The 22,706-nt window shown below is 38.4% G+C and overlaps 2 protein-coding genes across 2 annotated transcripts in view; one reads left to right on the top strand and one right to left on the bottom strand.

Annotated features, from left to right (window-relative positions):
* LOC117995282 (homeobox protein caupolican-like) overlaps positions 1-22,706 on the top strand; it is a 360,854-nt gene that overhangs the window by 99,513 nt on the left and 238,635 nt on the right. The gene's annotated exons all lie outside the window — the stretch shown is intronic.
* Positions 12,680-14,887, bottom strand: LOC117995285 (ankyrin repeat domain-containing protein SOWAHA-like). The gene is made up of 2 exons (XM_034983273.2): positions 14,675-14,887; positions 12,680-13,305 (listed from the first exon to the last, which is right to left on the bottom strand). Exons 1-2 carry the CDS (start codon positions 14,799-14,801, stop codon positions 12,680-12,682), a joined length of 753 nt encoding a protein of 250 aa, XP_034839164.1. The 5' UTR covers positions 14,802-14,887.

The following is a 22,706-nucleotide window of genomic DNA, read 5'->3' as shown; positions in this document are numbered from 1 at the left end:
ATTACGCGTAAAGGCCGGACCGCATCACTACAGCGCTAAGTGCTCTATCACATGTCGTATGCGAACCTTTTTACCCGACTGCGGCGAAGCCCAAAGGAGGGTTATGCGTTTGTTACCTACGGCTTTTTATGCGATCGCTATCAGAATTTCAAAACAGTTTCTCTATAAAATAGCTACTTCTCTAGCCTTTACCTACACGTATTACTATTGATGTACTTGCGAGGAATCTAATCATCTAATGTCAAATCAAGTAACCGCACGCGCTAATGGTTGTTTAAGTAGATACTTTAATCTTAACTTTAAAGCTTCTGGTAAGCGAGTGCTCAGTGCGAAATTCAATCTGTTTTTACTACGTCAGCACTTAGTGGGCCTTTTATTGCCTTAAGTTGGCTATTTAGTTAGACTTTCATTTGAAGATGCCGTTAAATGCAGCAAGGTGTTCGAATTCCATCGATGGCATCGACCTTCAATCCAAAGTTAATAGTGACGTTATGAGTGCACAGTACGCGGCAGAGAGTAATGTAACTCGGCGTATACAATGACATTTCGGCTTTGTACAGCGTTGTCGCGTTCACTCATACCTATCTGACGTTTCGTCGGTCTCAACGACAGAGCCAATGCTCTAAAAATCCGCTATCTCCTTCTGAAGGTCGATTTACATTGCTTCCTGCCTGCTGTAAGAACAAGAAAGCTGCTGCGAAAGAACAAGAACAAAAAACTGCTGCGAAAGAACAAGAAAGGCGGTTAGTTCGATAGTGCCCTTCGCTTCTGCAGGGTGTCCCACCGCTCCTGTACTGTCTGTACACAAAAATCATAACTATAGTATGAATAAAACGTTATGAAGGGCAGCCATTAAGTATTACATTACAGTTCTTGCAATTCACGACGACGAGTGAACTTTACTAGTGGTTACGTCGTTTACACGGGCATTGCGTAAGTGTGCGTGCATGTCGGACCAATCAGTCGCGAGCAAGCCCTTGCCAATGCACGCATTTAAGTGTACCTTACTTATACCGATATGAGCCACTTGTCTTCGTGAAATGCAAATGTACTCAATTATTTGATAAAACTTGGAACTTTGAAAGACATTTTCCTATAATATTATTTTCCTATTCAAATTTCAGGGACTAGCCAACTTCAAAGTGCAAGATTGAGCGGATACATTGGTTCACTCTCTTAGATAAATGGACCGGCAATTCGACACGACTAGAGAGAGATTAGGCACAGGAACAACAGGTGCTCCACGAGGGTGTAACTCTCCAACTCGCCAACATAGACTAACGAGACAGTTAGTTTAGTTAGTTCCTTGAAAACATACGATGTATTATATTCGATAAAGTATTATAACAGTCATGAATGAATATTATAATAGTCATGAATGCCACACAAAGAAAAATAAATTATAGTCTACAAAGTCAGCATCAAGTTAAAGGTCACGCTAAAGGTCAAACTTGCGATGTCATTCCACTGCCACAGTCCAGACAGTTGCCCTATAACCTAATATATCATCGTATTTACTTGTTTTTTAGGGTTACGTATCTCCACAGAAAAAAGGGACCTTTATTCGTTGTCTCTCCCGTGTCTGTCAATACCCGTCAAGGAAATCAAAACCTACAGGGTACTTCCTACATTATTTTACAACTACCTACGTTATTTTTTGTAGGATGGTACGGAACCGTTCGTGTGTGAGTCCGACTCGCAATTGACCAATTTTTTAGGGTTTCGTAGCTCATAAAGAAAAAAGAACCTTAGGAACCTAGGATCACTTTGTTGTCTATCTGTCTGTCTGTCCGTCGTGTCTGTCAAGAAAACCTATAGGGTACTTCCCGTTCACCTATAATCATGAAATTTGGTAGGTAGGTAGGTCTTATATAGCACAAGTAAAGGAATAAATCCAAAAAACCGGCCAAGTGTCAGGCTCGCGCAATGAGGGTTCCGTACTACAGTCGTATTTTTTCGACATTTTGCACGATAATTCAAATACTACAATGCATAAAAATAAATAAAAATCTGTTTTAGAATGTACAGGTAAAGACCTTTCATATGATATCCCATTTGATATAGTCACTCACTTCGAAAGTTGAACATACTAATTATTAGTTCATGACCACAATTTTTTTTTGTGTGATCTAACCCTAAATTCACGGTTTTCAGATTTTTCCCCGAATGTCAGCTATAAGATCTACCTACCTGCCAAATTTCATGATTCTAGGTCAACGGGAAGTACCTTTTGAGGTACGGAATAAAAACCGTGAATTTGTAGTTACATAACAAAAAAATGTATTCATGAACAAATAATTAGTCTTTTCAATTTTAAAAGTAAGATATATATATGTAGCTTATATGTAGCTAGAATAAGCTTGCCACGCGACCAACTAGGCATATTTAAATTTATAGCTATTGGCCCCGATTCTCTAGTCTCTCTCTAAACTAAATTTAGAGTATCTGCATCCTTTTCTTTTTACTAATGCTAAAAAAGGAACGGAACATGACTTTCACATTTAAAGACTCAAAATTTTAGTGCACAACTAGCTTATGCTCGCGACTTCGTCCGCGTGGACTACAAAATTTCAAAACCCTATTTCACCCCCTTAGGAGTTGAATTTTCAAAAATCCTTTCTTAGCGGATGCCTACGTCATAATAGCTATCTGCATGCCAAATTTCAGCCCGATCCGTCCAGTAGTTTGAGCTGTGCGTTGATAGATCAGTCAGTCAGTCAGTCAGTCACCTTTTCCTTTTATATATATAGATACAAATTTAAACAGGAGGTTCGCGAGTGCGTGCTAAAATCACGGGTTTTACCATCTAAAAATTAAATTTAGAAATGTCAAACTGCTTCTGTCCTTTTCATATTACAATAGTAACAAGAGGGTGCGAATACTCTAAAATTAGGTTGTGCTTAGAATGGGTGCCACTGACGTAGCATAAAAATACTAGGTACTTAATACGGGCAAACGCGATGCACGAATGACCTTTTTCGAGCGTATGGCGCGTGCGTGCGTGCATGCGGAGCCACACGACAAGCATTGTGTAGTTACACAGGTACAATCGGTTAGAAGTCACGACACACAGACAGTCACATGCATCGTGAATATTAATGTTAATATTGACTTTTAATTAGGAAGTTTATTTTGATGCCGAATTTCTGCGTACTATCAAATGCATTGCGAAATTAATTTGTTCCTACTACTTACTTATGGACTAAGAGCCCGGGACGGACAGATCTTCGTTATTTTATAAAAGCTGCAAGTTTATATGCGTATTGCCCCCACTTAGACTATGAAGTTTGGATCAAGGTGACTTTGGGAGTTGCCCTGCCAAAAACACACAAACGTTTGAGGGTCTAGCAGGGGATTGCATCGATACTGTGTCTGGCAATGCATGACGTGATTTCTAATACTATCCCGAAGAACATATAAAAAAAATACAATTTATAGTTTGACGAAAGAAATTTTACTCCTTTGTTACCTGTTATCGCCCAAAGCCATCATGAACCAAACTTCATAATCGCTGATCGTTTCCTCCTTGTTGGGAACAGTAATCAACAATTTTAAAAAGACCTTTTAAAACAAATAAATAAGTCATTTCATTTCAAATCAACATGCAGAGAAAGGGGGATGCCCACCTTTCATAGACATTTTGGCCATGAGTGCCCAATTTTAAAATGATGTGGGGCTGATAGTATGCAGTTTCAACAAGGAATGGGATAAGGAATTGGTTTAAAAAAAGTTCACCATAATAAACCAGCATGTTGAACCCATTGTATAATATTACGCACTTCAGCAATTTCCAACAAATGTCTACGTGTTCTAGTGATATTAAGTCCACAATTCGCACAGCGTATAGGTCCTTGTGCTTGTGTAACCGGCCGGGAAGTACTTGGTCCAGTGTGAGCGCCAGGGTCTTCAAAGTCAACAGGTGCCGTATCCAAGTTCGTGCTAGGGTCATCGTGAGAAGCGGGAGGGAGATCCATATTCAAGCCGTGGTCGTTAGGGTTACAAGAGTCGTCAGAGTCCATTTTGAAAGCGTTAACGTTGTTATCAAATCCGGGAAAATAAACGCAAACGATAGTTGGTACAAACAACTACTGTGAAGTCAAACGTCAAACAAACACAGAGTGAATTGTCTTTGATTGACGTTTGATTGTTCGCTCGATGTTGCCATATACAAAAAGGTAAGAAATCGATATTTATTATCGATTTTGGACTTATTTTCCTTATAATTATTTATACTCGTATGTTTATGAAAAACATAATATTCTGTTTACGGAAAAATCGTGTTTTAGTCTATCTTTATTTTTCGTAAGAAGGATTTTAACATTTTTACCAATAAATAACAATGTCATTTAAACATTGGCGATTGAGTGATGAACAAAACTATTAGTAAAGGAAAATATAATATCTACTTGATATAAATCTATGCACAAACCGAGCCAAAATAGCTTCTGACTTCAGGCATGTAATAAAGCGACAACCTCATCGGTCGCCACTTTGTTGCTTTCACACTCTTTTTTAATTCTAAATATCTCTTCATTTGGCTCAGAGATCGCCCTTGTTCTCGCTAAAGTAAAAACTAACCAATCATAAAAATATATACCTACTAAATATTAGTACAACTGAAGTACAAACAGTTAGTTAGTACGAATAATTATTTTTACAACGTATCATATCATTAATTACTAGAAAATGAAATAAAAAGTTTTTATATGCTCAAGCGTCTCGTGAGTCGTGAGTATGATGATATTGTCGCATTCAAAGATGGTGAAATCACGTTACGCGATACACATTTGTCAAAGTAACAAAAAATAATCCGCGGCTGAAGAATATTTTAAATAAGTAACTAAAAACTTGGCTATAACTTAAATAAGATTTATTTGTAGTCAGTACTAATTGGGATTAGTTCTTACTACAAATAAATCTCACTTAAATGCAAATCGACAATTGGGGCCGATTCTCTTGTACACAATCTCTAAACTAAACTAAATTAACAGGTCTAAATCTAGTGCTATCCTTTTCCGCAAGCATCATTATGAAAGGGATAGCAATAGATTTAGACGTGCCATTATAGTTTAGTTTAGAGATTGTGTACAACGGAATTAGCCACATTGTTCCATTTAATTATAGTAAAAATCGATTTAGTCGATCGATATTAAAATGTGGCAGCACTGAATATATACAGAGCGAATAGGCTAGAACCCAGAGCCGTAAAACCAGATATAAAAAAAACCAGAGCGAATGGACTGACAATAAAATTGTTTTTATTTCCTTTTATCGTTCTAATACTTTTTTCCCCAATCAAATTGTAGTAAACTTGTTTGGATAAAATGATAATTTTATAGTTAGAGAAAAAAATAGATAGTTTTTTTGGACAAAAGGATATTGTTGGGCATTTCCAGGCCATATATAGGCATCCCCCTTTATAAAACAACGAAGGTCTGGCCCTCCCGGGCTCTCTCTCTATTACTAATGAATTAAATTTATACCATACGGTTCGGAATACTCAGCTTTGAGCTTTGAACTTTAAGTAAGAACGAAACTTCGCATATTTCAGTTACGGCCACAACGAAATCATTGCTAGCTTAAATTTTCTAGTTGCAATTACATTATTGCCTGATTTTATATAAACTATCTTTGCTGCAACTTTGCATTTTAACCTCTAGTGTTATTGGAGGAGAATAGAATAGAATAGATTATATTTTTATTCAAAGAAACTTTAACAAGTGCTTTTGAATCGTTAAATAATGTATCTGGTTCGGGATGCCGTTCCTACCGAGAAGAACCAGCAAGAATTATAAATAGTGCTAGGTCTACTGAGCTCAGTATTGAAATAATTCGTATACCTAGTGCTGTTTATTTTACTAGGTATAGATATTGGTGCTTTTGTTGAGCAAAACCTCTAGAGTCTAAACCAAAAAGTAAGTACATAAATTGATATGTCTTGAAATTTCCATATTTTCACAATGTTCTATGAGAAAAACTTCGATGAAAAATTAAGAAAAAGGATGGCTCTACTTTTAGACCTGTCAGTTTTAGTTTAGAGATATGACGTGTACAAATTCCAGTGAGGCGAATTTATAATGTTGTTCGCTAAATCTCATCATCACCATCAAACAGCCTGTTTGCGTCCGCTGCTGGACAGAGACCTTCCCGAGTGCGCGCCATCACACACGATTCATCCACCCAATTCCCACTACCCTCTCAAGATCGTCAGTCCAGCGGGTTGGGAGGTCATCCCACACTGCGCTTGCTGGCACGCGGTCTCAACTCCAGAGCACCTCTGTCCAAACGGCCATCAGTTCTGCGACAGACATGGCCTGCCACTTCAACTTGGTAATTCATTGAGTCATGTCAGTAACTTTGATTCTCCTAAGAACAACCTCGCTACGGAAGTTTTCCCTCAGAGAAAAAACATAACCCTTTGAACTTATGGACAAGACAACTCAGTGTGCACGTTTCAGGGCAGTATTTCGTTAAATCTGAATGAACCCTACTTAAATGAAAATTACCGCATTATGCATTATCCGAGCACAAGATTGGAGTGGATAACACGGCCCTCCGTCAAAGGAAGCAGATCAAAAAAACTTGACGTTTAAAGCTCTTCAGACTTTATAGCCAGAGAGCCTGTAGCGTATTTCCTGCACTAAAGGCAACTATCTATTACAATATTTTTCATGTCTGACAGAATAAATGTGTAATGGTGAGATTTTTCTAATGGCTGGCAAAAAGTAACTTAATATCATTTGAAGTTTGAAGACAAGTGCCGGAAAAATCATTTGTTTTCCAACGCTCTAGTTCAAGTTTCTTTGAAGTAAGTCAATGACGGTTACCCGGACCTGCCCGGCTTTTGTCAAGGTAATTTTAAAATTCCTTGGTAAGGGACTAACTTTGTTCAAGAAACCCTACGAGTAAGTGCAAAATCTTAAATCCATGCGTCGCGCATCGCCTGAATCCAGTGGCTCCCTGCGACTCATTTGATGTCGTCTGTCCAGCTAGTAGGGACTCTGCATTCCATTGCCATACCAGCACCTTGGGACCCCAACGTGTATCTCGGTTTTTCAAACTTTGTGCCCAATCCATTACCACTTAGGCATCACAACCCACTTGGTTCTCTCCTACGGATCTCCTTATTTTTTATTTGATCATGTAGATAGATGTACGTGATCAAATTTTCACTACTAATATATTTCCACTACTAACTCTTGAACTACAAAGTATCCTTTTATAGCGACTTCAAAAAAGGAGTATGCACTTTCATGAAGTCTTTTTGGGATTAATTTTGAAAAGTATCTCCCGATTGAGGAGCGGAAGCACGCGTCGGCGTCTATTTCGGGTTTGATTTATGCGACAGCATCCCGCGTGCTCGACAACGCAATGTGCCGTATTATTCTCCAAGCATTGGAAATACGCATTAAAGAGACAAAGTTTGTGAGTTTGGATCAATCTCCGAAACTCCTCACACGATTTCATAAATTATTTCACTGATAGGTAGGCCATACATAGGTACATTATCACCAGTGCTAAAAGCTATAAATCGTAAATGTATCGGCGAAGTCGCGGGTAGAAGCTTATCTTAATTCATAAAAGGAAAAGGTGACTGGCTGACCGATTTATCAACGCACAGCTCAAAATAACTGATGCATAAAAAAAGGATTTTTGAAAATCTAAATGTATAAAAGGAAAAGGTGACTGACCGACTGACTGACTGACTGACTGACTGATCTATCAACGCACAGATCAAACCACTGAACGGATCGAGCTGAAATTTGGTATGCAGATAGCTATTATGACGTAGGCATCTGCTTAGAAAGGATTACGCCTATTAAATAGGGGATTGAAGTTTATGTAGTCCACGCGGACCAAGGCGCGGTCATAAGCTAGACATGTACAATGTACATACATATATAATCAAACTCAGCTAGTTAAAAGCAAAACTCTTTAATAAAACTGGTAAATTATTGTGACGATTGAAAAGCTCTTGTAAAAGCTTATTTGAATAAAAATGTATTCTATTCTTATGATGATAATGGATACGTATTTAGGTAGGTAGTCAAAACTCATTACGTGACACGAGCTTCGAGAGCTGTAATGTATGCTAAATATTGTTTATTTCCACAATGATCATCCCTCTTTTTATTTTTTATGTGTCCCGAGGGTGCAGTGACATGATGTTCATTTGGCCGTTCCTCTGCGGGTAGGTACTGAACACTCGTTCGGCTAGCGTAATGTTTATGATCCTGTTAAGCCGCAATTTGTCACTTGAAATAGAATTTGTATGTTTCGTATCCGTGGTTTGTATAATATAGGATATAACACGCGGGACAGCGCGGGTGACTAGCGAGTGTGCGGGGCTACTCCCGCCTCATACCCCGATTGCCATCTCGACATGTCTCGTACTGTAGTTATTTACATTTAGGTATAAAGATTTAAGAAAGAAAAGATAAGTCGCGTACAATACATAACGTTTTTTAAAAGAATATAAATACCCAACTTTATCATGCGGACTAATATTCCCCTTTCCCCTCCAATTAAGCGTAAAGCTTATGATAATAAAAAATAAAAATAAATCTTTTTTATTCAAATAAACTTTTACAAGTACTTTCGAATAGTCGGATGCATCTACCACTGGTTCGGAACGCCTATGCTCGGAGTAGGTACGACAATAGTGCAACGGGTGGGGTTTAAACCGGCGACCTTTCGGTTTTCAGGCCGCTCCTTTAACCATTGAGCAATCAAGACTTTGATGCAATTACGAAAAACCAGTCGATAATAATCAAATTGACGTCACACTGACCGCCAAAGGGGTCATGACGAAGGTTCTACAATTCAATTAGCCGCCAGGTGTGGCGCAGGCGACCGACGTTTAACCGAACTCCGACGCGAACGGACTACTTCTAACCGACTTCTAAAAATGGAGAAACCGACTCAGTCCTCTTGGCACAAAATTATTATTTACTAGCTAATGTCTAGTACTTCATTCGCGTGGATTAGACTTTTAAAAATCCGAACTCTTTGATTTTCCGGAATAAAAAGTAGCCTATGTTTTAGCCCCGGGATGCAAGCTATGTCTGTACAAAATTTTGCCAAAATCGGTTGAACGGATGGGCCGTGAAAGACAGACAAACACACTTTCGGATTAGTGATATTAGTAACAATTATTCACTTCAGGCTGGATTCAGGCAGAGCAAGACTGTGGCGTGTGGAAGTCCCAAGATTCCGTAATACATGATACTATGAAAATAAGCAAAATATACTTACTATCTTTAAAGAAAATAATATTTAAGTATATTAAAAAATAGGCAAGAAGTTATGTAAATTATGTTAAAGATTCACTTTTCACGAAAAATATAAACTTACTAAGTATCTTTCGGTTGGGTTTTGTTTATGCACCGCGCCGTTTGGATGAAACGACACTTGCATGCGAGCATTCTTTAACACATAAAGGTCTGTACGCACCTGAGCTGCGCTGTGCGTCGCAGTTCTTGCAAGTCACGAAGGCTACTGAACTTTACTCGTGGTAACGTCGTTTACATGGTCATTGCGTAAGTGTGCGTGTATGTCGGACCAATCGCTGTAATCCTATTTGGGGTAGTGTCACAGATGAAAATGTTACATTATTGTACTTTGTTTTTTATCTGTGACACCCACAACAAATAAATGCATTTTCTTTCTTTCTTTTTTTTTTTTTGTTTCGTCAATCAGTCGCGAGCAAGCGCTGTCAAACGCACACATTTACCTTACGTATACCGATACGACTTAAACACAAGCATGAGTCGGTGGCTTTCTTGAAATGCAAGAACTATACCAGTCTATAGAAGTCGTTGCCTTACTGTAGCAACGTAGCAATCTTAAAATGATCGTTGTTCCACCTTAACATTTTCTCTCAGACGCAACGGTTGAATTAATGAAATGTTTATTCAGTAGTTGATACTTTTAAATACCTAACTAATTTAATGGCAAAACATAAGTGTCATCGACAAATTATGATGTACTTTATAATAGTTAATGCCACTATCCTGGTAATTATAGATTACACGGCAACCCGTAAAGGAGTAAAAAATTGTAAGTACCTAATACGACTTCGATAAAGTAAACCTAATTGCCGGGGCTAAATATAAGGCACTTACGAGTCAACCCACATTATAATAATAACATCCAATTATTATACGATTACAGACTCAAAACATTACAAAAATGAAAATCGATGTTGTTCAACCGTAAATAATTAGTATTTTAATTTTTATTCATGAAGACATTATCTCTGTTAAATGACAGAAGAGATTATTGGCGTTGCGACTTGCGTTCTTCCCATTATGTATGGCTTCTACAACAATTCATTCATTCAAGAGACTAGCCACCGAACCCAACTCGGCTGAGCAGCATTTGAGAAGCTTCGATATATGTATTGTCTTTCAAAATTCTTCAGTGCTTTGAGACCAAAATCTTCGAAAAGTCCGTGTTGCCAGTGATGACAAATTATGGATCCGAGACATGGTCACTAACTATGGGTCTTACGAATGAGTCACTCAGCGGGCGATGGAGAGTGAGAGTGATCAAATCAGAAATGAGAGACACCGTAGGAGAACCAGAGTAATCGACATGGCTCAACTTAAGTGTTTTATAATAATTGTAGAATTATTATAAACAATTGGAACAGAATGTTTAGCTTTAAACTAACAATGTTTATCACGATCGCCAAACACATTGTCATTTGACACTTATCACGTTGTTACCAAGTTATTTGTACACTCGGCTTCAGAAACTATAGACGCAAAGCAATAGAGATTGTTTCTTGTTGAACCATTTTAGTTGTGACGAATGTCACCCCTCTCGTACCGCTCCACTAAACCTCTTCAGTTATGCGCTATATATACCTACCTATATCTTCAGCTGTTTAATTTTCATCAAGGATTTCACAAAATACCTACAGAACTTCTCTGCAACGCCTAAAAATAAAAATATTCTAATAATAAACAAATAATAAGCATTGAATATTTATATTATACTTAATGGAAGAAGGTGGCGGAAAGCAGTTAGATGAGGGAAGCGAAGGACTGTGTTTGATGACGCGCTCTCGAAAAGCCATACTCGTATGTCCAGCAGTGGGCGGATACAGGCTGATGTATTGGAAGCATTGAAATTGATTTAAAATTGCATTAAATAATCTATCATCAATTAAGTTAAAACTGTCAAATATTTAGTTGATGAGCTTGAATTGTACTTGTATATTTGAACGTATCCCGATTCCCAACAGCGAAGCTATATCCAACGCCGAGTGTACTCGGCAGGTGCCTGGGACCCTCCAAACTTTGTGCTCCCCAATTTTTTATATAATTACCACTTACTCAAAGCAATAATTAAGTAAGTAAATATCCTACAATATAAGTAACAAGCTGCCTTATTAAAATGCCGATTAGTGACTTTATGTAAAACATCTTTGCTTGGAAAGTTTTTTACGTCAATCCCCAATGTTGACGTGACCGGTTACTTTTGAATTCATCGGATTTTTAAGTACTTATTATTCCTTGATAGCTTCGTGGTGCAGACGTCCGCCTCGTACTCGGGAGGTTCAGGGGTTCAAGAAAATTTTCGGATGATGTGCGTTTTAAGTAATTAAATATCACTTGCTTTGTGAACAGTGAAGGAAAACCATCGTGAGGAAGCCTGCATGCCTGAGTTTTCATAATGTTCTCAAAGGTGTGTGAAGTCTGCCAATCCACACTTGGCCAGCGCGCAGCGTGGTGGACTATAGCCTAAAACCTTCACATTCTGAGAAGGAACCCGGACTCCGTAGTGGGTCGGCGATGGGTTGATCATGATGATGATTCCTTGAAACGTTAGGTACAGCGAGCTATAGTCCAAAGTAACAATAAGAAACTCAACCACTATCTATCTCATAGCGTTTAAACTATCGTGAGTGATTCCCATCTTAAATATACATATAAAATGAAAAGATGACTGACTGATCTATCAACGCACAGCCCAAACTACTGGACGGATCGGGCTGCATGCAGATAGCTATATGACGTAGGCATCCACTAAGAAGGATTTTTGAAAATTCAACCTCTAAGGGAGTAAAATAGGGGTTTGAAATTTGTGAGGTCCACGCGGACGAAGTCGCGGGATTAAGCTAGTTTTTCAATATGGGTGGCTGGAAGAATTTTCGTAACAGACTATAGATAGACCAAATTTAAATCCGTACGTTTTTTGGTGGTCCGAAAGACGAATAAAAAAGCGGTGATCCGGCCGTCACTTCCGAGTTCGTGAAGATTGATGGCACCAAACTATTTCCCTAAAAAACTGCTATTGCGGCTCAAAATGATCCCACTTTAGACACGTGTCGTCTAAGAGTACGTTGTGGCCTAATTCTTTGCACTAACAAGACGATCTCCCTGGCGCAGTGGTAAGCGCTGTGGTCTTATTAATCATTGATTTATGTCATTTTCAATCTATACTAATATTATAAAGAGGTAAAGTTTACAAGTTTACAACTAAACCGATTTCGAAATTCTTTCACCAGTAGAAAGCTACATTATTCCTGAGTGACATATTCTTGAGCTACATTTTATTTCAAAAAAAATTAGAGATCCCTATGAAAATTGTAATAAGCTACCCTTGTGAAGCCGGGGCGGGTCGCTAGTCAAAAATAAAACTAACTGCCTTTAAATATATAGAGTTTAAATTATACAATACTCACAGAAGAGTTGAAGCTAAGCTTCTGTGTCTTCAACACATCGCTCTCTGAGGCCATCCTGTTGAACATCTGTTTGCGTTCCTTTACAGATATCTTCTGTTCACTTTCCACCAGCATGCTTTCACTCCGAGACGTTGTGAGCGGAGTCTCATTCAACTCCGTCATACTGTTGGGTATAGATGACCGCGGGTTCAAGTTGTAACTCGGTATACTTAGGACACTTTTTTCTGACGATCGCCTCCGGGGGTGAACTTTAGGGGGTGCATCTTCAGCATCTAAACTCTCTTTACTTATACTCTGTGTTAACTCTACAGGAGTTATTGGTGATGTTACGGGATTGGAATCTTGTATGATATTATTGAGAATGTTAAAGTCTTGGTTTAACTGCAAAGGGGGGGGTGGTCTGTAAGGAGGTTGGACCGGGGGTTCGGTGCTAGCTTCACTACTCTCAGCAACGGTAGGAACTTCACTTTTAGTCTCCCCCGTCTGTTCATCAATTTCTCTCCCACTGTTAACCATATATTTCTTTTTCAGTATCAACCATTTCTCATTGTTCTGGTTTTTTATAATCGCAAGTGTATTTACATGCTTCTTGAAAGTGCTGCGTGCTTCATCTGTAAAAAAATGCAGTGCTAAAGAAAATGTTCTATTAGGAGCTCACAGAAGTGTCAAAGTGCTGTGAAGTGTATAATTGTAAACAAACTACCTTTGGAAATAAGAGAACTTGTAAATATAAATCAAATAAAAAGCCTTAAAAGAAGTTATTCGAATATTTAATTTAAAATATTTTTATAGTTAACCAAAAAACATTTTTTTTTATTTTGTATTTAGTATTGTATTTAATATTAATTATTATGTTTAAGATTATTGCATGCCTGCTTGGCGTGGTACAGCTGGACACGTCATGTATTGTTATATGGTTACACCTGTTTGTATACCTGTATCAGCAAATAAATACAAATTGAAAAAATTCAATTAAAGTGTGTACTCATTTCTGAAGTGTGTTAAAGTAAGTAAATTGAACTTTTTCCACGCCTTACAAATTAGTGTAAAGGATTTACGTATCATAACTATAGGTCCTATGGGATTTTAAAAAAACCTAAATCCATGCAGACAAAGTCACGGGCATCATCAAGTTTTATATAAACTGGCAAATCTGTTAGAATTGACAATTTGTTTTGTTTCAACACTACTGCAGTATGCCCTGAACATAAACTAACTACTTACTTATTATAAAGATTCCTCTGAATGATAGTACAGGTAGGTAACTAAGCAGATTTTGTGTAAAACTAAGTCATAAACATTTGTTGTATAACTGTTTAATATGTATCTATAGAACTCAATAGTAGACCATCATTTTAAGGTAGGTGACCAGGTAAGTATAACAAAGGCACTTATACCGTTGTCTTTCTCTTAACTTTTAGAGTACTTGCATCCTTTTCTTTTTAACAATGCTAAAAAGGGACAAAACATGAACTTTACATTTGAAGACTCTTAATTTTAGTGCACACTACAAATTTAAACAGTAGGCTCGCGACTGTGCGCTAAAATCATGGGTTTTACCATCTAAAAATTAAATTTAAAACTGTCAAACTGCATCTGTCCTTTTCATATTACATTAGTAAGAAGAGGATGCGAATACTCTAAAATTTGGATGTGCTCAAAATCAGTACCAAACTCACAGTTACTTTACTCTACAGAACAAGTATGCCCACTCTTACTTAGTAGAGTCAGGCAGCTTGTATGCATGCATATTTCTAGTAACTAGTAGGCTTATATACCAGTTAAATGAATGAATAATGAACTCTTTTTGGCTTGAGTAAGTCTTAAAGATAATGTTTGAATAACTTTAAACTGTACTTCATAGAATTGCAAAATATGCAAACCTAAATGTTGCTCATGTAAACCGCATAACTTGTATGAAAGTCTTACATAACTAGCACAAGATTGAATCCTACAGTTTAGCAGAAAGTTTGTACTTACCTCGCATGTCTGGATTCATCAAAAACACTTTGAAATGTTTCACTAATTCATGATTCGTCACTTTGCCGTTGTGGGCCACCATGAACTTCAATATTTCCTCAAAGCTCAACTCTGCGGGAGGAGACATTTTCGCGCAAACCACTAATTCACATGAATCACAGGAAAACTTTATCAAAACTTACAAACTACGAAAAAACTACCTAAAACAGTAGAGTTAAGAGTACCAACTAAACGTCAAAAACTGAAAAGTCAAAACAACAATAGCAAAGCGTTCCGTTTCTGCATACCACGTTACAAGGTATCATTTAATATTTTAAAAACAAAATGGTCATGTACGTACTAATGTAGATTTTAGGTAAACTAGATTTCAGTTTAAATAGATTTTAATACTGTTTTAATTTATTTGTTTTGTATCTTACTTAAAATTAATATTGTTTTCACAGTGAATAAAGTTGACCGTGGATGCACGAACAAAACGCGTATCCCAAGACGACAGAAGGCGGCCGCGGCCGTCAAAGCGAAAATGGAGTAGGTAAAGGTAGGTAAAGGTAGGACACATTTAAATATATATATAAAACTGAATTTGAAGAACTTTTAGAACTAACTAAGTATAGCATTTGCTAATATTAATAAATAGATGATGCCCGCGACTTCGTCCGCGTGGATATAGGTTTATTAAAAACTATTTCGAAAAAATAATTTACTCTGGGACATAGTCAACTGTATGTACATACGTACGCGACAGGTCAAGATGGCAATCGGGGTGGGAACACCCCGATTGCCCGCACAGCCCCCGCGATAACCCGGTGCGGATTGCTAATACGCGTGGCCGCCATTTTAGTGAAGGCAGCACTAGACTGAAGTTTCGAGATGATGGTATATTTTTACTTAAATATACGTCAAATGACGTCAAAATGACGTTATTTCAATGTTCATGAGACATGGTTCCAGCGCAATAGCAATTTGCGGGACTTAGGTTGGTTGGTACACACTCTTAGGTAGCTAAGGAATTAGGAAGTTATTGCCAAAAAGTGTCCAAAACCAATCCTTGAATACCAGACACACTTTGCATATTATTATCTAATAATGATAGCACGAGTCATGCTATGTGTTAGCAATCAGGATAGGTAGACTATGTCGTGTACGTGCGTACAGTGTAGGTAGGTACATGGGAGTGATCCTCACGACAATTCGTGTTCATGCTCCTAAACACGGAATTACTTCCCACTTTAGCTATTGGAACTCTTATCGAATGTAAAGTGTCAATTAGATACCTACCTACCTACTTATATCAATCATCAACAACTCATCGTCGCCAGCTCACTACTGAGGACGGGCTGTGGCACTGGTCTCCGCTCAGAATGAAAAGGGTTCGGCCCTATAGGGGAAAGCAGGTAGGATTCGTACACTTTTTACTCTAGGTCATGTAAAAACAAAACTAATAAATATTTCAAAATAATTTCAACGCTGCTGGATTACCTAGTTATCTGGCTTTAATTATAGTGCAGTTCAGTGTTGATGCAAAGTAAGATGACAAAGCTATGATGAATTTCCCAAAAAATGGAAATCGTACGAAAGCACCCCACACGCGAGGTAGCTTCGTACATCGACTAGGGTACATTCGTACATAGTGGGGAGCCTTCGTACACAGGAATTAAAAAGGCTATTTTATATGAAATTAAACATTTATTGATATCAAAATTAACACAGAATCAACCTTAAACATAGTAATAATTAACAATATGGTGTTTACAAACAATTTGTTACAATTTAAGTCATTCATTAATCAACATTTAAATTTACCGTTTAGTAACTCGCGTTTCATCTCTTTAACCTTCTGTTTTCTCTCTTGTTCTTCTTTTTTCATTTTTTTTGCTCTTTCCTTTTCTATCAGTCTATTTTTTTCGGGATTATATGTTATGTCCTTAATTTTTCTAATACTTTTCCTTTCTTTGTGTTTTTTTAGGTGCATTCTCATTCACTTTAAGCTAAGGTTGCATAATTTCTGGCGTCATCATCCCACAGTTGATGTAGATGATGATGGAGGTGTCAATCTTGATGATAGATCTTGTTGAGTAAGAGTTATTTCTTTGGGAGTTGAATTGGGATAGCGCCTATGTCAAAAATAAACGATTTCTTAGTAATTATTATTAAACAGAGGGTCTTCCAAATTTCGTGTAATCCACGTCCATTGTAAGTTTTAACCATTCTAAACTGATTCTAAATTGTCGATTTAAATATAAAGAGTACGTCAAATGTTTAAGACGTCATATATTATATGTATATCTTTTATACAAGCTGCCATAGGTACCTACTAAGCCAGCGTTTTGACGTTCGATAAGAAGTTGCTAATTTGACTTATAGCGCAGCTCACGACAGATATGAAACTAAAAAAAAAACATCGTGGTTTCACCCATACTGGCAGGCGTCTAATGTCGCCTATATTTGACGCTCGGTAGGCTATGAAACTACTAGGTATTTTTGATTTAACGACACCCCTAGCCTAATATTTAGCAGATGTCGATTTCAGGATCAAACCGAGAGTTTCTTCACTCTAGTTCTACTCTGCTAGTGTAGGCACCACCACTATTTGTTGCATGTTATCATCTGGGAGTGGTTTAGAATTGGAATCCCATAACCTAGTTAGTGCAAAAACGATCTGAACTCACGCGGGGTGCATTTGTAAAGTACGAATCCACCCCATTCCTAACTGCACGAAGGTACCCCAACCAAAAAAATCAAACAATAAATTCAAAATAAAAATAACTGTGAAGGTTATCCCAAAATTAATGTTTACACATGAATGTAAGGCACTTATCCAAAGACTGTTATATGTTACTTTAACAATTTGAGCCAAACTTATTACGAATTAATGGCGTCAAAGATGAGTCGAAAAATTATTTTCGCAGTGTGAAAACACGTTTTGACTTATTCTAAAAAAACTGACTGTTGTACAGCCACTGCACTTAGCTGTGAGCCTATGAATATGAGCGGGCCTCACATATACAAAAACACAAACGCGTCACCATGTAACATACCTAGTGTAGATATGACTGTTGTACGAATGCTCCCTCTGTACGAATCCTACCTGCTTTCGCCTATATATTAACAACACGTTTTGACATTATCTAATGTCAAATCGTAAAATAATGAAACCATATATAATAGTGATGTACTTATGTGTTTCAGTTGTGTCTTGTGAATGAGGCAATGAACCAGTTCCCGCTTCTCTATTTCAATTTTAGCTCACTCTAGCAGAGTAAAAAGGAAGCATTATAAAACTAGTTGTAAATAATTACTATACTGAATTAGTTAATAAGTACCAGACTTAGGTAAGATTGGTATAATAGTGCTTTAAAAAATTGTATTAAAATATGATTTACGTAAATATATATATTTTATTGAGTAATTAGGTGGTCTTAGATGTTATTAAATAATTGACAGCAGGTAATTGAGTTTTTTTATAATTTTTATATAATTAATTCCATTGAATCATAGACTTACAATGTTACACCTTTCCAAAGTTACCCGTAGCTACTGTACCAACTCATTAGTGATTCTTTTTGCCCTCCGCACTATTTATTTTTCACATAATTCGGAATTTGGAAACGTCAAAAAATGTTGTTTAATTAAAAATTCGATTATAGTCTTGATTATAGTAGTCTTCTACGTTGACCAAATGCGTATTGGCAGACTTCACACACCTTTGAGAACATTATGGACAACTCTCAGATGTGCAGGTTTCCTCACGATATTTTCTTCTTTTCATATAGACCTTTAGAGAGAAATAGCGGTTTCGTAGAGTCGGTCTCTACGACCTTCAGCAATAAGACGAAGAAAGAGAAAGATAATTCCGTCTATCCGTCCTACTATCCGAGTCCGACTTATCTTTTGAAACAAATGTGGACAAACTCTGAACAAGAATCAGGCATTAAACTTTTAATTGGTGGGTAGGTTGATAGTTGGTAGTTGGTTGTGATGCCGAGAGGAAGGCGAGCTCTACGAAACTAAACTTCTTAAGTGTTTAACTATGCACTTTGCTGTTACCTTGTTGTGTAATGAAGCTGCTTACCTATAGGTAGTAGGTAAGCGACAGGTCTAGATGGCAATCGGGGGAACGCGGACAGTGGACACCCCGCAAGCCCGAAAGTCACCCGCCATTTATCTCACCGGGTCAGCGCGGGGGCTGTGCAGGTGTCCGATTGCCATCCCGTCTTGTCACGTACTATAGGTACCCACCTAGGTAGGTACCTCGACAGGTTCCCGTTTTCAATAGGGTCCCGTTGGCACCCTCGGGTACGGAACCCTAAAAACTAAGTGTTTCCTACCGGTAAGTTCAGTATACCTACTGTAGGTACAACAGAGTGCATGACATTGTTAAACACTTACAAACTTGCGTTGCCGAAGATGGTACAAGGTACCAATTAAAAGTTAAATGTCTAATTCTTGTTAGCGAGCGAGCCCGCAACTTGGACCGAAAGTTTCAGACCATAGGTATGACACGGTCAATAAAACTTAAAGCTAGCCTTATCTAATTACTATATAAATCATGACCGCGTGGAATGGTGCCAAGAATACTGGCTGCATTTCCGCGCTGGACAGCCAGGCTGATCCGCTGCGCAAAAAATGAGCCAGCCCTTCTGTCACCAGTTGAGGCTATTAATCGCGGTGAAATGTCTCGTAAAAAATTTTTAGCACTAAGACTCCATGGCCCCAGGGTCTCCACGGCAAACGGCACAAAAATGTAACTCTCTATAAGAGAGGCATACTTGCGCCGCATACCTACCCTATTCAGTGTCAGTGAAATCCCTACCCGAACCGAATATACTCGAAAGTGTGTTTGTTTGTTGCTTTATTGGTTTGTTGGTTTGTCTTTCAATCACGTCGCAACGGAGCAACGGATCGACGTGATTTTTTGCATGAGTACCTATAGTTAAAGACCTGGAGAGTGACATAGGCTACTTTTTATCCCGGAAAGTCAAAGAGTAGGTACCTACCAATGGGATTTTTAAAAATTTAAATCCACGCAAACGAAGTCTTGAGCAACAGCTAGTAAGTAAATAATAAACACAAGTTGGGCAGTGACACAATGTTAGTGAAGAGACTTTGCCTATGCACTATATGGCTAGAAAATGGTTCACTTTGCGATACATAATGTGCGCTGCCACAACCACTCTGAGGGTAGAGCCAGGCTCGTGGGGTGCCTCGGGCCGTAACGATCACATTACTTGGCATTTTGCTTTACACCACAATAAAATATATCTACTTACCTATCTTATAATAGGTATCTACCTATTTGGGCACTTATTTTTAACGCATACTGGTTTTTGATTTATCGTGCAAAATGTCAAAAAATACGACTGTACAGAACTCTCGGTGCGCGAGTCTGACTCGCACTTAACTAGTTTTTTAATTATTTTTGGTTTAGAAATAGGTCATTCTTCTAAGACTTTAATCTAAAGTGCCTTATAATATTATACCTATCTAACATTTTAATTTATTTATAAGTAGTACGCGACATGTTGAAATGGCAATAGGATGGTGACGCCCCGCACACCCGCACAACCCCCGTGCTAACCCGGTGTGGACGAGCGCGGGTGACGTGCGTGTGTGCGAGGCGTCCCTCCGCCTAATGCCCCCATTGCCATCTTGACCTGTCGCGGACTATAGGTGCTCAGCATTGTTGAGAATTGAAAAGTTTAACTAGTACATTTTAAAGTTCATCATCATCATCAACCGATAAACGTCCACTGCTGGTCTCTAGTAAGGACTTTCATACGACATCTCAAAGCTTCCTGACGCTGCCCAGCCGAGTTGGATTTGGCGGCTCCAACTCGGTGCGTCCTAGGTATATATGTATACTTACTTGTCTACAATTTCAAGTGCAGAACTCTCAACGATTACTGGGTGGGGCGGGATGGGCTGGATTTTCGTCTTACTCGTGTTCATTTTTAGGCCCATCTGCTGCGAAGCTCTGCTAAGGTCATTGAGCATTGTGTTGAGGTATTCCAGAGTCTCTGCAATAACGACTATGTCATCGGCAAATCGAAGGTGAGTGATGTAACTACTCGCCGTTGATGTTACCTAATGCCAAGTCCGTTCTAATCCAGAAGTTTAAAGATGTCTTCCAAAGCTGCGGTAAAGAGCTTCGGGGAGATTACATCTCTCTGTCGCACTCCTCGCTGCAATTGGATGGTCTCATAGTCTGGTCCTGTATACGGACTGACATGGTGGCGTAATCGTAAAAGCACTTCAGCGTTTGGATATAAGTACCTACCGGTAGTTGATCCGAAATAATATTTGTAAAGACCTTAACACAGGCCACAGCCCAAGTTTTCACCGAATCGAAGGCTTTCTTATAGTCCACAAACGCCAAGCAAAGTGGCCGGTTATATTTTTCAGTCTCCTGTATACTTAAGTTGCCGCAGCGCGTGGATGTGCTTTTCTGTAATGTGTTACTGAAGTCTTTTCGGAATCCGGCTTGTTCGGGAGGCTGGAAGTCGTCAAACCTAAGAGCGAGACGATTCGTAATGACTTTCGAAAACAACTTATAGACATGGCTCGGCAGCGAGATGGGTCTATAATACTTCAGCAGGGTGTTATCACCTTGTTTGAAGAAGAGCACCACCTGCACGCTCCTGTGCCATGCCTCTGGCGTTATGCCCTCGTGAATGACGGAATTGAACAATCGCTGAAGGACCGCTTTTCCACCCGCTTTCAGGAGTTCTGCTGTGATTCCGTCATCACCTGGTGCCTTGTTGTTCTTGAGTTGTTTGAGAGCCATACTATAATCTCGTATAGGCTGACGTCCGGGATACCTTCGGTTTAGTGTCGGGTCTATTTGGCTCTAGGATCTCTAGCCAAATCTTCAACAGGGTTTTGTGTGGTGGTGTATAACTGTCCATAGAACTTCTCTACCTCTCTCAAGATCTCGGGTTTAGACGAAACGAGACTGCCGTCGTTTATCTAAAATTGTACCTATCTGGTTTATTTAGTTTATCTAGTTTATCTACTTTATTTTAAAGTTAGTCATAGATAATTCACATGTTTATGTTTCTTATCTAATCAGGCTTTGATTCATTTATACAAGTTACAATTATTTTATCAGTACCCGACAAACCTATAGTCGTAACTTTAAAAGTAGTATATAGGTAAGTCCTAGTTAATTCAAGCAAATCCAAATACCTACTAAGTATACCTAGGTAAATAAGTAAGTAATTTAGTTTTGAGGTATGGTGTTTGACTAAACATTAGGTATCCACACCTCCCTAATCTTATAAATACGAAAGTGTTTGTTTGTCTGGTTATCTTACATCTTTGTTACCTGTGATCTCCCAAAGCCACCATGATCCAAACTTCAGAGTCGCTAATTGTTCTTCCCTGTGTTGAGTTGAGTACAATAGATACGAAGAGAAGCTTTTAGCTTTTATAAAATAACGAAAGTCTGGCACGCACTGGTTGAGGCCACGCTGTTCCAGTGCAGATATGCACACTTCACACACCTTTGAGATTATGAAAAACTCTCAAGCATGCAGGTTTCCTCACGATGTTAGGTAGGTATATAGAGCAAATGGTATTTATTAATTTCTTAAAACACACATACTTACCTACCTAAGTACCTACCTAACTATGAAAGTTAGAGGTGCGTGCGTCGTGCGATGCCAGAGGTCGCACGACGACCTATCGAACATCCGACCTTCTGAATAAGAGGCGGACATTTTAACTGCGAATAAGTACAAATATTTTTTCTACTAATAGGTACCTACCTAGGTACCTCTACCTATTCGTTTTTGATGTCATTCTGTTGTCAGTATTAAAAGGCGCGTTTGCACCACGATGGTTTGCACGTAGAAACCCGTTCTTTACAGTGTGTACCTACTAGTGCAAGAGTTAACCTTTTGCCTTTTGCTTTCTGTTTAGCCATCTGATTTTAATCTAAAAGTAACGCAAATGTTTTCAAAAAGTTTACTAGTCTCCGGAAAACTTGTGATTTTCCACGCGCAGCGACCACTCGCGCGGTGGTATAGACTAT

Source organism: Maniola hyperantus, chromosome Z (genome assembly GCF_902806685.2).
Source record: "Maniola hyperantus chromosome Z, iAphHyp1.2, whole genome shotgun sequence".
Classification (NCBI taxonomy): Eukaryota; Metazoa; Arthropoda; class Insecta; order Lepidoptera; family Nymphalidae; genus Maniola; species Maniola hyperantus.
The sequence above is the reverse complement of the archived record's forward strand: the minus strand, read 5'-3'. Positions and strand labels throughout refer to the sequence as shown.